General features: G+C 43.6%; 1 protein-coding gene across 1 annotated transcript in view; it reads left to right on the forward strand.

The window, feature by feature from the left end:
• LOC310854555 (FRAS1-related extracellular matrix protein 2-like) overlaps positions 1–14580 on the forward strand; it is a gene marked incomplete at both ends in the record, with an annotated part of 168026 nt that overhangs the window by 108971 nt on the left and 44475 nt on the right. The window contains 3 exons of the mRNA XM_083759234.1: positions 6834–6983; positions 7693–7902; positions 11328–11525. Of these exons, the coding sequence (XP_083615360.1) occupies positions 6834–6983; positions 7693–7902; positions 11328–11525 (558 nt within the window). The remainder of the gene's footprint in view (positions 1–6833; positions 6984–7692; positions 7903–11327; positions 11526–14580) is intronic.

Genomic DNA, 14580 nt, shown 5'->3' on the forward strand with positions numbered 1-14580 from the left:
GCAAAAAATATATATGTCCGTAAAAAGAAATGTGTCCGTAAAACAAATGTGTGCGTAAAAAAAACACACATTTTTGAACTTGCGAACAGAAAATAATGCTTTGACATTGCACAGATGTTTTTCTTTGTTCCCCAGTGATATCATATTACTGCCAAAAACCACGTGATGGCTGAGAGCCAATCACATGAGGCCTTTTCCACTACCCAATCAAAATGCTCCATAAGTCTGCCTTAAGTTGCCATGTTTGTCTGGGGCTGTGCTTTATAAGTTATACCAGTCAATGGCGAATTGACTAATTCATTATTTTAGTATCCTATATCAAATAAAAGAGAAATACATAAGGTAATAGTGTTATAGTGTAATTAGGGTAATAGTGTAATTGGTGTAATTAGTGGTGTTACGAAGGCTTTCACTTAAAGCTCCATATATGGGGATAACCTAGTCCCATATATGGAGACAACGGCGATATCCAGCGCTGACATCATATTAATGTAGAAAGGATGGATATACACAGTGGTGACGTCAACGTGACACTAGACTTGCACATCATAAAACTGCTTTTTTTCAACCTCAGATACCAAACAACGCTCACGGTATCTCCAATGGTCTCGAATATCCAGTGTACAGGACCCAAGCAAGACACATGATACAGAACATAGGGCTGAAGATCGAAGACTGAAGACTCAAGTATCAAGATACAGAACATAGATCGCAAGAAATCGAAGTCAAAGTCATACGATTTGTCACACTCGTTACCGCAGTGAGATTTGTTCACCGCATTTGACCCATCTCTTGAAGTAGTGAGCTGCAGCCAAGGAGCGGTGAGCTGCAGCCGTGCAGACCCCCCAATCCAACCCTTTGATGCTGAGTGCCAAGCAGGGAGGCATTGGGTCCCATTTTTACAATCTTTGGTATGACCCGGCCGGGGATCGAACCACCGACCTCCCAGTTTCAGGGCGGACACTGTAACCACAAGGCCACTGTCTGGTGGTTCAGTCTGACTGAAGACTCAAGACTCAAGATCACCTCAACACATACGAACCAAGGTGTCTGGCCTTACAACCCAGACCCCTTCGTACTGTATACGACTCCTACGCTCCGAGGTATCTGGATTTACAGCCCAGATACCTTGCATATAGCTTCACCAAGACCACCATTCCAATTACACCTGTTAAATATCCCGGTTTAAGAGACCCTAAATCTAACCTTTGAATAACAGCCCTTATCGATCCTATTTAAGGTCCTTCGTAAAGCCGGATCTAGGGTTTACCACAGTAGCAGGATGTTTAACGTGTTACAGAAGGGTGGTCAGAGGCGGAGTGCAACAGTCCAGAAGAAGAGGGTCAGCAAACCAACTGCTCAGCGTCCCTCGGGACGTTCTGGTTCAGAATTACTTGAACCCTCCATTTCACCACAGCAGGACGGCCCTGGTGATGTCCAGCCTCCACTGAGACGCTCTGGTGCGGAGTCACTCGAACCTTCTACTAGAATGCGGAGCCGTTCAAGAGGACAAATCCGACATGCAGGTAATCGCTATTCTAGACAACACTGTGACCATCCCAATAGAGGATCACACGATACGCCTGGACAGCAGCATCGCCCCTCTCTTAGACGCCGATCCCATCGCTCGGTTCACGCCTCCTCAGAGAGCCAACTTGAGCACTCCGGGAGACGACATCGCTCTCCTCAGCGACATTACAGAAGAAGTGTTCACTCCCCGTCACATGGTCATCGATACTCCAGGCGCAGATCTCACTCACCGGTGTACCCCCATTCTAGACGAGGACAAACTGAAGTCACCAGAGATAACCGGAACCCACGTCTGCATCGATCCCGGTCACCAAGGGCTAATGGATCTGTCATATTCGGCGGTCAGGAGCAGATCTTTCGGGGGCCGGTACCCGTCATTCCCATTCTCGCATCTGCAGAACCCAGGGAATTCTCCAAGCTGAAAAGGGCATTGGAAGATACGTTCCCTCGTAATGTCACTGAACTATTTAAATTTCGGATATTGTCAGACCATCTTCAGTTAGAAGAAGCCTGTCTGTTGGCTGAAGCATATGCCAATTCACCTCACCCATTCACGGCTACCATGAAAGCCCTGGATGAGCGTTTCGGACAGTCTCACAAGGTGGTTCTTCAGCGAACTGATGAGTTGACGCATGGACCCAGCATCAGGAGTGGAGAACACAATGCATTTCGGACCTTTGCTCTAAGAATACGGGCCTTGGTGGGTCATCTAGAGCAGATAGGGAGAGAAGGAGAGGCAGAATTGCATTGTGGATCTCACGTCACACAAGTCTTGAGAAGATTGACCCCCGAACTGGGAACTGCTTTCAGGAAATTTATATATCCTAAAGGAATCGGCGTACCAACTCTCCTGAACCTAGCCGAATGGTTAGAATACGAGGTCAAGGTGCAGGCTGAAGATAGGCCGCAATTCGGTACACAAAGGGAGCAAAAAGGTTGCCCATCACGGGCTCACCCACGCAGGGCAGAGCAGTCATATCAGAGACCTGCAGCCGTATTACTTGGATCTGTCAACCAATCTCAGACTCATCTTCGGAATAAGGTGGTTCTTCAGCGAACTGATGAGTTGACGCATGGACCCAGGAGCAGGAGTGGAGAACACAATGCATTTCGGACCTTTGCTCTAAGAATACGGGCCTTGGTGGGTCATCTAGAGCAGATAGGGAGAGAAGGAGAGGCAGAATTGCATTGTGGATCTCACGTTACACAAGTCTTGAGAAGATTGACCCCCGAACTGGGAACTGCTTTCAGGAAATTTATATATCCTAAAGGAATCGGCGTACCAACTCTCCTGAACCTAGCCGAATGGTTAGAATATGAGGTCAAGGTGCAGGCTGAAGATAGGCCGCAGGGAGCAAAGAAGTAGCCCAACACGGGGACGCCCACGCAGGGCAGAGCAGTCATATCAGAGACCTGCAGCCGTATTGATCTGTCAACCAATCTCAGACTCATCTTCGGAATCTACCAGAAAACAAGGGATTCTACTGTCCGTATTGTGACAACGACCGCCACACTCTTACACGCTGTGATAACTTTTAAGCGACTGCCTGCTGCCCTAAAGCGTGATTGGATTGTGGATTAAACCGGTGCTTTCGTTGTGGACGGAATCATAATATCCGGAAGTGTGACCTAAGACTTACATGCCCAGAATGCAGTTCTGTCCATCTACGTGTTTTACATGGAATCAACCAAAGGCAACAGAAGACAGATGAGAGCCAGGATGGATGCCACAGCAGGACACTTGCATCCTGAGCTTCCAAAGGCTGCATGGGGCGGCTGTGAAATTTCCCACTGTTCTCAGCCCCTATACCCACTTATACCTTCCTTATCCTCAATCATCTGATACGCCCTCAATGGGGTGGCCCCAAGGGCCAGGTACGCTTCTAATGGGGTGGCCCGAAGTGCCGATGTAACCTGGTTAATTAAGCCTTCTTGATATGGTACAGATTCCTATGGGAATCTGGGGGTGGCTGTTACGAAGGCTTTCACTTAGAGCTCCATATACGGGGATAACCTATAGTCCCATATATGGAGACAACGGCGATATCCAGCACTGACATCATATTACTGTAGAAACCCCAAGGATGGATATACACAGTGGTGACTTCATCGTGCCACTAGACTTGCACATCATAAAAGGAAGATCCCAGGTTCTAAACCTCAGATACCAACCAACGCTCACGGTATCTCCAACGATCTCCAGTCTACAGGACCCTAGCAAGACAGAAGATACAGAACATTGGACTGAAGATCAAATCTCAATAATCACAATTAATAAATTAATCACATTTTAATCGCATCAATATTCATTATAACAGTGAGAAACATTTTTTTCAAAGGTATGCCAGTGAATCAACGAATAGTGACTACAAAAGATTACTTTACATTGCTAGCTTACATTGCGATCGTTTTAATTTATACGATATATGATCCAAAAAGCGTTCATATTTTGCAGGAGAGACGGATGAGGAGCAGAAATGAAGCGCCAGTATATCGATCCGTTCAAAACCACGGAGAGCGCACTGTCCTATGTACGCGCCAATTGTGTAAATGTAAAAGTGTAATTAGTGTAATAGTGTTACACTAAATAAACACATTTTGTACTTTTATGACATACTTTTGACTTTTGATTTAGTAATTTATGTGCACAATGTTACCTCATCCCTTAACTGACGGACGCTATCATGTTAGGTTTCTTCAATACAATACAATTCAATTTCATTTCATTAAAGTGTCAAATCACAATAAGTTGTCTCAAGACACTTTACAAACTAACAAAGATCTACCCAGAGCAAGCAATATTGCGACAGTGGTAACGAAAAACTCCCCTTTAGGAAGAAACGTCAGGCAGAACCCGACTCTAGGGTGGGCGGCCATCTGCCTCGACCGTGTCTGGGGAGAAGGGGGGGAGGGGGAATAGGAAGAAAGAAAAAGCAGAGAGATAGACAAGGGAAAGAGATACAGGCAAATACAAGTAGTAGCAATAACAATAATTCTTCATGCCGTATCGTCATATGGAATGAATTCTGTACTGGCCATATATGTAGCGTGTCTCGTGTACAAGGCTTGTCAGACTAAGCTAAAATTGTGTGTGACCCAAAAGAAATTGCAAAAGTAATCGTTCCAAGTTTTTTTATGATCCTTAGGGTCATCCAAATAACATTAAAATATGTTATAAGTATTATATTAATTGTGGATCATGGTCAATTCAGGGGTTGAAAAGAGTACCATTAAGGCAAGAAAATCTAATCTTTAATCTTTAATTATGCTTTAAGAAGCATGTAATGTGTCAAATTAGGGGGGTTTCATGATTCTGAATCCATTCCAAGCATTAGTTTTGCACGAAAAACACTCCTTGGGCTCCTTGATATGGTCAGCACAATTGGATCAAAATAGGCTAACATTGGCTAAAATATAGAATATCAGAACAGGTCAACTCCATATATGGAGATCTAAGGGTGGCAGCGGTGGCAGTGTCTTGAGTGTACAGGGTTTGATGAGGGCCCAGGTAGGGCCGGGCCTTAATTTTCAGGCCTGTTGAATGGACAGGTATCAGTCAAAAGGGAGACATCAAAGAGGAAGGACGGGTGGGGACGGATCAACATACTGAATGTCTCCATATACAGAGATCTAAGGGTTTGAGGTCAGATGTAGATTTGCTCATCGGCTCCATATATGCAGATAGCTGACGATCCAGTCTTCTCCATGTATGGCTATCCAGGGTTTTATGATGTCAGTGTCATGATCTTCATATATGGAGATGGCCATATATGGAGCATCAACCATATATGTTGGTGTGACGTGTCACGAGGCATAATGGTCTGACAGCCATATGGTGGCATGACTGACGGACAGACAGGTTTTGCAGGTTTTCATAGTAATCTGTGACCTACAGTCGCAATTACCCATATTACAGTATTACCCTTATTACACTATGACCCTTATTACACTATAACACTATAACACTATTGCACTTATTACACATTTACACTATTACACTAATTACACTATTACACTATTTCAGTATTATACTAAGTACATTATTACACTAATTACACTATTACACTATTTCACTATTATACTAAGTACACTATTACAATAATTACACTATTACACTAAGTACACTATTACCCTATTAGCCTGATTACACTATTGCACTAAGTACACTATTATATTATTACCCTAATTAGACTATTACACTATAACCCTAATTACACTAATACACTAAGTACACTATTACACTATTACCCTAATTTCACTATTACAATGTTACCATGATTACACTAATTTCACTATTACACTATTACCATAATTACACTATTACACAAATTCCACTATTACCCAAATTACACTATTGCACTATAACACTATTGCATTAATTCCACTATTCTACACTATTAACCTAATTCCACTATTAAACTAATTTCACTATTACACTAATTCCACTAATAAACTAATCACACTATTACACCAATTACACTAATTACACTATTACCCTAATTACACTATAACACCATTACACTAATTACCTTATGTATTTAATATAGGATACTAAAATAATGAATTAGTCAATTTGCCATTGACTGGTATAACCCCAGACAAACATGTCAACCTCAGTTGCCAGGCAGACTTATGGAGCTTTTTCATTGGATAGTGGAAAAGGCCTCATGTGATTGGCTCTTATCTGTCACATGTTTTTTGGCAGTAATATCAAACAAAAGAAAACATCTGTGCAATGTCAAAGCATTTTTTTCTGTTCGCAAGTTCAAACACAAAAAAAAGTTGTGCACACATTTATTTTTTACGCACACATTTCTTTTTTACGAATACAAAAATAATATTGGCATGAATATGACCCCTTAAGTGCCACATTTTTTTTCCAGTCTATGAGGTGACAGTACTTCATTAAACACCCTGGAGTCTTTTTTATGTGCAATGGTGTATTAACTTTGTATTTAGGGTTTCTTCCTGGAGGCTGAACCCCCAGTCAAACGGGCCGATGAAATAAACAGTATTATAGTGACCTCACACTATCAGCCCCTCCCCTAACCCGTCCCCCTTTATCATACAACTACAGCTGTGGGTGCGGCTTCAGTCCAGGTGGATCGCCACCCATCACCACCCACCAGGCAAACCAGGCATACTTAATGAACTGGTGGGCGTGTCCACATAAAAACAACATTTTAACAAATACTGTACAGTACACTTTCCTCCTTATATAACAATAGAAAGACGTGATGATCATGTTTTAGGGTGGAAAAATAAATAAATCACGGCACTCCATCTTTAATCTCCTCCTCCAGCTCCGGTGTTTTACTTCGGCGAGGTGGAGTACAGGGTGGACGAGAGCGATGGACACGTGGAGGTCAAGGTGTGGCGAACGGGAACCGATTTGTCTAAGACGGCCACAGTCACCGTGCGCTCCCGCAAGACCGAGCCCGTCTCCGCCGAGGGTAAGCTTCTTACAAGATATCTCCTAAAAAATACGAGAAGATTTAGAGGCTCTAGGATGAAGGTCAATTATATGATCATTCTGTTCCAGATATAAACTATTCCTTTATCCCTGAAATTCACTCCAGCTTTTTGGAGTGAAATAGTACATCTATCTATAAATGCACCCTGTCTCTGTACTTCTGTCAGTATGCGTATGTACGTGAGTATGGCTGTAATGCACGTAACTCGAGAACCGTTCGCCCCACCGACGTCAAATTCGACACACGCGTTCCACACCCCCACAGGGAGTGCAGTGTCAGGTGTCGAGTCGGTCGGACGCACGGTTATCCAGAACCGCCACGAAAGGCCTCTGCCCGGGCTCTGGACAGGGCCCCTGCCCATGCTCCCTATGGTAACTGGCGTTTAAGGTTTAAAAAAAACGTATGTTTTATTTTCCATCAAGTATTCAACTAGTACCAACGACGTCGATGAGTGGTTTTACTAGTCGACTTTAGTTGCTATAAAAGCCCTATGTACTGTATGTACATTTAAATGGGAATAATGAAAAATCTGTCTGTCTGTCTGTCTGTCTGTCTGTCTGTCTGTCTGTCTGTCTGTCTGTCTGTCTCTCTCTCTCTCTCTCTCTCTCTCTCTCTCTCTCTCTCTCTCTCTCTCTCTCTCTCTCTCTCTCTCGCTCTCTCTCTATCTCCCCCCCACACATACACACAGCTGGTGTGGACTACGTGGGCATCAGCAGTAACCTGGACTTCGCCCCCGGGGTCAGCATGCAGACGTTCAGGGTGACCGTGCTGGACGACCTGGGCCGCCCCGAGCTGGAGGGCACCGAGGCCTTCGAGCTGGTGCTGCGCATGCCGGTGAACGGCATTCTGGGGGAGCCGGGCAAAGCCACGGTTCTCATCAACGATTCCGTGTCCGACTGTGAGTTAAAAGCTGACGTCTCACCCTGCAGGACTTGTCTTTCGCTTCAGTCCATTTTGAGCGTCATGTTTGGGCTAAAGCACAAGTTTTGGTCCACGGGAAGAAAAATGTAGTGTGGTGGGGAAAGAAAGTTTAAAATTATATATTGACTGTTAAGGGTTTGATATACTGTAAAATGTTAATGAATTGCATTTTTATAGCGCTTTTCCAAGTGCTGAAAGCGCTTTACAATGGTTCATTCATTCATACATTGGGAGGTGAAGCGGCGAACAGTCAACGCCAGCGTCCTCACTAACTACATTCACACACCACTGGTGGCGAGCTAGCACCAACCGACTCATTGGAGGCAACGTAGGGTTCAGTGTCTTATTGCCCAAGGACACTTCCACATGTGGACAGGAGGAGCCGGGATTCGAACCGCCAACCCAGGGATCATTGGACGACCTGCTCTACTTCCTGAGCCACAGCCGAACATAGTCAATATAGCTTACCTCGCATCGTAATGCGAGGTAAGCTATGCAATTATCCTCGCAGCGTAATGCATTGTGAGTTTGTAGATCGGCTCATTTAAGAGCACAACATGGATGTGCAACTAAGTACAAATCCAGCTTTAAGATACTATGGATAAACAACATTTGAATTCCTGCGTTATGACTTATTATACTTGTGGGTGTTGGGCAAAAAGAAATCTCTGCTGTCGGGAGGAAACCAAAACGTTAATTTTTCAGGAAATTTAAAATATTCATTTTTCAAAAACCTAAAAAATGGAGTTATGAGGTTTCCTCCCAACAGCAACGATGATGTGCGTAGGTGGGGTAGGGTCGGCGGTTGGATAAATTGTAGAGATCTCTTTCTGCAGAATGAATGAATGGTCTGATCCAATTTCAGAGACGGGAGTCGTATAAGCAATAGCCTCTTTTTGTACTTTATTTTGTAAGCAATCGGTTCCTTTCATGTAATTTCTGCCTCACTGAGTCTCTGGGCTTTTGTTTGCTTTAAAAAAAATGTCGTTCAGTGTAAATTTCATTAGGTAGCTCTGATTGTGCTATGGATAAATGTTCCTCAGACCATATAGATGTGATGGACGCACACAGGCTGTGTGATCTGTGTGGTTTGTGAAGAGGTGAAGAGGTTGCACACTGGAGAGCTCTCTAGAGAAAACGAAAACTTAATAATGTGGCTCCTCTCATTTTGAGATGTTGTTATTGGATCTCCTACAGTGAGCCGCGCTGCTCAACACCTGGTCCGCGGAAACCCACCACGGGGTCCTAGTGGACCCTTATAAGGGTCCGGATGGAACCACATTTTTATCCTTTGGATCCCAATCTACATTAATAATGAATTGCATTTTGTAGTGCTTTTATATGCACTATGTGCCTACTCAAAGCGCTTACAATGGTTCATTCATTCATTCATACATTGGGAGGTGAAGCGGCGAACAGTCGACGCCAGCGTCCTCACTTCCCACATTCAGACACCAATGGCGGCGAGCTCACACCGACTCATTGGAGGCAATGTAGGGTTCAGTGTCTTGCCCAATGACACTTCGACATATAGACAGGAGGAGCCGGGATTCGAACCGCCGACCCATGGATCGTTGGACGACCTGCTCTACCTCCTGAGCCACAGCCGCCCGATTGTTCAACAAGACTAGACTAGACTGTAGTGTATCGCTAGACTGTAGTGTATTGCTCGCTGATATCAAACAATTAATTCTCCGTCTTTTGACCAATCTCTATCCTGGGCAGAGAACGTAATAGGCTTCAAAAACGGAGATCTCCGTCCTGAACAGTAAAGGTGTTAAAGGGGAGTTTCGCACAAGCTGTTTTCTTAAAGTAAGACACATATCCATTAGTCACTAAAAAACAAACAAAAACAAAACATGCCGAGCAGCGGATTTACCGTCCATGTGGGTCAAACGCTAGACCTCTTATTCAATCGCGCAATTGTTTTTTGTTTACATCTGTTCTAGATGATATGACAGCAACGCTCCATGCATTGTTGACACTGCACTCTTCCTGTTCAACGTGAGCTGACGTTAGACCCCTCCTACGCTTTTCTTAAAGGATCAGCGCCCTATATCTTTATTTATTTTTTACATTTTATTTTTTGGTCAATATACATATTATCAACTTACTTTTGTAAAAAAAAAAGGGTTGGGAAGAAATTCCCCTTTAAGATCCAGACTCTGTGAAAAGGCTCACGTATGAAACAGCCCCCCCCCCACCCCCTTCGTGAAGTCCTCTATGAGTTGTTAGGCAGACCTTCCACTTAAAGCAAAGTTTTTTTCCACAACTTTTGTAACTACATTTCTCTGTGAGAGTATTTATTTTGCACACTGGCATGAGCTGAATAATATAAAGTGCAGGGAAAGGTTGGATACAAAAACAGAAAATTGCGTGTCCAACACGTACATAACATCTACAAACAGCAGCGCCCCCCCCCCCCCCCCCCCCCCCCCCCCCCGTGTACCTTCCCTCGCAATCTTTTTAAGAAGAGTTAGTCCAGTTCATTCCCACTGAACCAGAGCCAGTATTGCAAACCTGTATACTTGCCCAAGTTCAAAACGGGTATGGGGAAACAGGAGGAGCTGGAACAGCAGTCATCTTCTTTTCAAACAAAGAGTCTTCTAAAATAGTATGGCTTTTAGAAAACATTGCAGATTAGCATGGACTATGGAAACCTGCAAAACCTGTCAGTCAGTCCGTCCGTCACGCCACCATATATGGCCGTCAGTCCGTCACGCCTCGTGACACGCTCCAATATGAAGATCACGACACTGACCTCAGCAAACCCTGGATAGCCATGCATGGAGAAGACTGGATCATCACCTAGATCTGCATACATGGAGCCGGCCAGCAACTCTACATCTGACCTCAAACCCTTAGATCTCCATATATGGAGCTGACCTGATATTCCATATGTTGATTCACCCCCACCCATCCTTCCTTTTCGATGTCTCCGTTTTGACTGATACCTGTTCATTCAAACTCTAAACCCAAAGTTATTAGTGCAGCCGCGCCCGGCAGCCGGTGAAAACCAGATTTCTCAACAGGCCCGAAAATTAAGGCCCGGCCCTACCTGGGCCCTCACCAAACCCTGTACACTCAAGACACCTGCTGCCACCCTTAGATCTCCATATATGGAGCTGACCTTTTCTGACATTGATACATTGATCTGACCTCATCAAACCCTGTACACTCAAGACACGCTCCATATATGTCCAATACAGAATTTATTCCATATGTTGATCTGACTATAGCGCTCGCCCAGCAGTCCGCCGTCACCCAGGCGGGTGCGTGCACCGCCCGCGACCTCGCCCTTTATAGGGTTATTCTGTGTGCACCGAGCCTATATATAGTGCGTGTAATGTATTGTACTACACACTGACACTGTTCCTAATATCCGTTTGTTGGCCCGTGCAGTGCCAAAGGTGCAGTTCCGTGAGGCGGTGTACAGCGGTGAGGAGGGCTCCGGCTCCATCTTGGCCACGGTGTTCCGCAGCGGGGACATCCGGCACAGGTCCACGGTGCGCTGCTACACCCGCCAGGGCTCGGCGCAGGTGGCCTCGGACTTCGTCGAGCGGCCCAACACCGACGCCTCCGTCGTCACCTTCCTACCAGGTACCTGAGATCAGATTCTAAAAATGTCTTCTACATCCTGACAGTTTTCCATTCTGACCTGAGATCAGATTCTAAAAAATGTCTTCTTCTTATTTATTCATGGCTTATTCATTATTAGTCTGGTTGCCCCTAGACTATAGTTATTGTCACACTTTGTTCTTCTTCTTCTTCTGGAGTAACCTACCTGACTACCCGCTGTGATTGGTCGAGCGTTGCATAACGTAGAGGACCAAACTATTTAAGCGTCATAGACATTTTCAAATGATGTATTCACAGGGGTATAATGTGACATTGTAGTTGGCTGGCAGTATTAGCGGGAGGGGCTTATGTAAGCGACTGCGGCAACCACACTTTCATGTGGTTAAAGACAACTGGTCAATACAAATAATATTATTATTATTATTATTATTATTTGTATTTGTATTGAGTTGTCTTTAACCACATGAAAGATAGTGTCCCTTTTCTGGGCAAGACAAGGCAGTTTTATTTGTATAGCACAGCAGTTCCCCAACGTTTTTGGCCGTGCACCCCCTGTTACCTCCTGACCTAGCTGACGCACCCCCCGAACGCTCAGTCTCGTCGAATTTGGACGATTAGTTTTTTTCTTATTTAATATGATTGTTGCAAATAATCACAGAATGTCATTGCACTAAGAGACATGAAGCAGCTGTATACTCCCACAGCTGCTCTATACATTATCCCCTTAACCCATTTTGGCCTGACGTCAAAATTAAAAATCCAGTTTTCTGAAAAACATCATGTTTCTATATCAGCGGTTCTCAATATTTTCATGACAAGGACGTCAAAAATGATCTGTATTTTGGCCGCCAACCCCCATCTGAAAATATGTTGTTCCAGGGACCCCCCAGAAGCAAAGATTTGAGTTAAAAACTCACTCTGAAAAAATATATATATTCAAAGATTTCAGGCACATTTTCACGATACAAAAAAAATTAGCAGACCCACAAGCTCGCTACGAGCGCAAAAAGGGGTTCCCGCCCCAAAATGGGTTAAAACCAACCAAATAAAACCACCATTTCCGTTCGCGCACCACAAGGCAAAGTGTGGGAACCCCTGCACATTTCAACAAGGTAATTCAATGTTCTTTACACAGAATATCAAGCAAAGGAAACGCAATTATACAATCACATTACGATGCATGAAACAAAAATAACAGATACGGTTACTACAGTGCCGAAGACAAAGACAAGAAAAGAGGAAAAATAACAGTGACTCAATCAAAGGCAGCGGCATAATAATGATAATAATTATGATGATAACGCTGCTTCTCTCCTGAGAAAAGCCTTGAGGGAGATGTTTTCTTTTTTTTTAATCTTTTTTCTTTTTTTTCTTTATATGGTTTTGGAGCTGTTTCTATACACACTTAATTAAATAAACGCTTTCTTCTGGGAATGGGGATTTTGTCATCACACGTCGTTCTAGCGAAACCAACAGCTCCATTTAAATATGGAATAAGGCAATTTGTCAGTACAACAACCACGGTGATGTCTTATTAGATGTACAAAATAAGAGGCAACAGCAAAGTGCTTCTGTTTTTAGGCAGTAATTCACAAGAGGTTGTGCTGTGGCAATAGATATGTGGCACTAGAGTACTGTGGTCTTAGTTAGATAAACAAAACAAACAAACAATAATAATAATAATAGTGAATTTAGTCCCCTTCAGTTGATGGGGTATTTGCACAATGTGTCGCTGTTGGGAAGAAACCTGTACCACTTAGACCTGACGTCGAAAATAAATAAATAAAGTCTTATAAAGATTTGAGTTAAAAATGTTATTTGAGTTAAAAACTCGTAGCGTGCTTGTAGATCGGCTATTTTTCAATAGCTAAAGAATGGGTTGACTATTCGTGTTTTCTCCCCCCCTAAATGAACACGTAATTGATCATACTACAATGCCAAAATCATCAAAAGTAGCAGATCCGCAAGCGACATGATTTGAGCTTGAAAAGTAATCCATCCATCTGTCCATCCATCTGCAACCGCTTATCCGGAATCGGATCGCAGGGTAACAGTTCCAGCTGACATTTCCAGACTTCCCTTTCTTCTCGAGCGACATTAGCAACTTCCTCGTGGGAGATCCTGAATATAACAGTTTGAGACATATGAGGTTTCCACCTGACAGAGACGATTAGCTTATACGTCATATTTGTTCTCTGCATTTACCCATCCTAACTATTAGGAGCAGTGGCTGCTTTTAATACATTAAGTATCCTAACTATTAGGAGCAGTGGCTGCTTTTAATACATTTAAGTATCCTAACTATTAGGAGCAGTGGCTGCTATTAATACATTTAAGTACCCTAACTATTTGGAGCAGTGGCTGCTTTTAAAACATTTGAGCATCCTAGTATGTCAATCCAAACCTTGATTTCATTTTTGAAGAATTGAACAAGGTTCTTGTAAACAAGTGTAATGCTTTGGGTCGTCCACTCACAGTTAACAGTTTTTGTATTGAGTTGTGCTTGAAATGTATACAGTAAGATCTGCAAACTGTTAATACATACTTCAATCAATGGAAATGCTTCAATCAATGCTGAGTGCCAAGCAGCGAGGCATTGGGTCCCTTTTCTTTTTAAAAGTCTTTGGTATGATCCGCCCCCGGACCTCTCAATCTCAGGGTGGACAGTCTTCATCAGGTCTGACCTGATGAATTCTTCATCTGGTACTGCTTCTCTAATGAGTCCTTCTGTGGAAAACCCACTATGCCAAGGGTTAAAGCGTTGGCCTCCAACTCCGTTTCCTCATTACTTGAGATGTTTTCTTGAATCCACGGGACGGCATGTGCGGACATTGTAATGATTAGACCACAGTTTCATTATTAAAATGTATGGCTAGAAAGAAAGTGAGGAAGGATGTGAGGCCGTTGCTAGGCTACAGGGTAAGGTGAGCACATTTGGGAGTGCCATTATACGGAGAAATTAGCAGTCATTAGATTGCCTCTGGGCCACTCACACAACGCAAGGTAATATTAATATTAATATAATATTGTAGGGCAGTGGTTCCCAAACTTTGTCATGTCAAGGACCCCCAAATTG

This window comes from Protomyctophum parallelum (assembly GCF_964188405.1).
Source record: "Protomyctophum parallelum genome assembly, chromosome: 1".
In the NCBI taxonomy this organism is placed as follows: Eukaryota; Metazoa; Chordata; class Actinopteri; order Myctophiformes; family Myctophidae; genus Protomyctophum; species Protomyctophum parallelum.